Source organism: Cyprinodon variegatus, unplaced genomic scaffold (genome assembly GCF_000732505.1).
Source record: "Cyprinodon variegatus isolate N-32 unplaced genomic scaffold, C_variegatus-1.0 Scaffold2866, whole genome shotgun sequence".
In the NCBI taxonomy this organism is placed as follows: Eukaryota; Metazoa; Chordata; class Actinopteri; order Cyprinodontiformes; family Cyprinodontidae; genus Cyprinodon; species Cyprinodon variegatus.
Genome location: NW_015153319.1, coordinates 3,773 through 5,717, shown reverse-complemented (window position 1 = coordinate 5,717; position 1,945 = coordinate 3,773). Strand labels below are relative to the sequence as shown.

General features: G+C 38.0%; 1 protein-coding gene across 1 annotated transcript in view; it reads right to left on the bottom strand.

Annotated features, from left to right (window-relative positions):
• The window catches only part of LOC107081081, a gene marked incomplete at its 3' end in the record, with an annotated part of 8,712 nt that overhangs the window by 3,955 nt on the left and 2,812 nt on the right, over positions 1-1,945 (bottom strand). The window contains exon 2 of the mRNA XM_015369296.1: positions 1,492-1,794. Within this exon, the coding sequence (XP_015224782.1) occupies positions 1,492-1,794 (303 nt within the window). The remainder of the gene's footprint in view (positions 1-1,491; positions 1,795-1,945) is intronic.

Here is a 1,945-nt window from a genome sequence, read left to right as displayed (position 1 = left end):
ACCTTCCTCTCAGTCTTAGAGAGAGCCTCACGTTCCTATGCGAGGTCTTTTGGTTCACAGGTGGAACAAAAACCTGAATTGCCTTTCTGCTCCCCAAAAAGAAAAGCTATCTTTTATTTTGTATGTATACTATAGTCAGTGTACTTTCCTGAATGTGTCAGCACAGTAGAATGATGGTAGAAGGATGTCAACAAAGAACAAATATTAAATAAACAATTAACTTTTAACCGACCCAGAGAAAGCCTAGTGTCTACAACGCTCAGTCTAAAAACTGCTTCAAAGGAGAATCAATAAAGGGCTAATTTCCACCCTTAATTATCAAGCCATACGAACCAGTTTTAATTCCAATTAATTCAAGTAGTTATTTTTTCAATTTTTATTGTACTCTGCACACAAATGATGAAAAATGGATCAAAGAGATGAAGAGATGCATCCTTTAGAAGTGTCCTTCGCCCAACATGCCTGAATCAATGACTGACTCGTTAGCAGGCCTCTGAAGAGCTGAAAATAATTAGGACTTCCTACTAAAGGGATCCAGGTGGGGTAGAGAATTTCCATTTGTTTTTGTTTTCTGAAATAGATTTAAGACGTTCTGTTTGCAGAACAAAACTGCCCTGGCAAAGGTAGGGAAGTATCTGCAATACCTGAAATGCTGTGACGTGGAAAAAGAAAGGATAAATGAACATTTCAAGTTTTATTTAAACTTTGTCCCATGACCTTGAGTTTGCTTTGATTTGGTTCTTTGTTGAAGAACGTCACATCCATAAACAGAAATGATAATTTCTTCTGATTATACTGGAGGTTTCTTTCTGTTCAAAAGGGAGTTTTCCTCTCCTCTGTCGCTGCATGCATGCTTAGTGTCAGGGATTGCTACAGAGTCAATATCTACTGTCTCTACCTGCTCATCAAGAAGAAAAGAATCCTGTTAAGTCAATGACTGGATGCTGGTTTTTCTTAAGTAGAAATATTGAACCTTTAATCTGACTGGATGATCTGATTGATCTGGATTCTTCTGCCTTTTCTATTTTATTTATTTATTTATTTTTTTTTGTAAATCACTATAGCGCTTCCTCTGGTGGTTGTTTTTGGTATATGTTTTTTTTTTGGTTATGCTTTAAAGGGAACTATAGCAAGCGATAGATGGCGGAACGTAATGCCAGAACATAATGCAATCTTTTATGATGGTCAAAGAGAGGGCAATGGTTAGATTGTTCAATAAACAATCAAGATATTTAAGATGACACTTCTGTTTATTGGAGCCTCGTTTTTTTTAGCTGTCTAGCTGATGAATACCGGCATACTCATGGCATGGACAGAATATGGATCTTTAAAGTAACCTGAGATTAAATGATGTGAATTGGAGCACAGAAATAAAGTAAAAGGAATTGTCAGGAAGACCTGCTCTAAAGGAATTTAATTCTTTGTAGTTATTTTAAGATTTAAAACACCAAAGGGTTCAGAGGTCATTAATGTTATCACAAAGAAACTCACCTCTAGTTGGAGGAGCTGTTGTGGTATAGGGAGTGGTAAGGTGGGTGGTACGGCGGGTGGTAGAGTGGGTGGTACGGGGGGTGGTAGGGTGGGTGGAGGAGTAAGACTCAGTAGATGTATCTGTCAGTGCTGTGTTGGTTTGGGTGTTACTGCCTGTGGTGGAGTACCTGGAGGTGTAACCACTAGTTTGATATGGCGTAGGAGTTGCCCAGGGGGGAGGTCGATAAGGTGAATAGAAGACTACTCCTCCATTATAACTTGACAAAGTGAACATCCGGCCATTCAAGTTGACGCCAGAACCACCTGAGGAAAAACACACCAGAATGATATAGAGTCATTACGGTACATTGCCCACTTTCAATTCTGACGCAAAGACTATAAATGATTTAAAAGAGAAGTAAGATTTCCTTTTAACATTTAATAAAATATATTTAATGATAGAAATTTTCTTTAC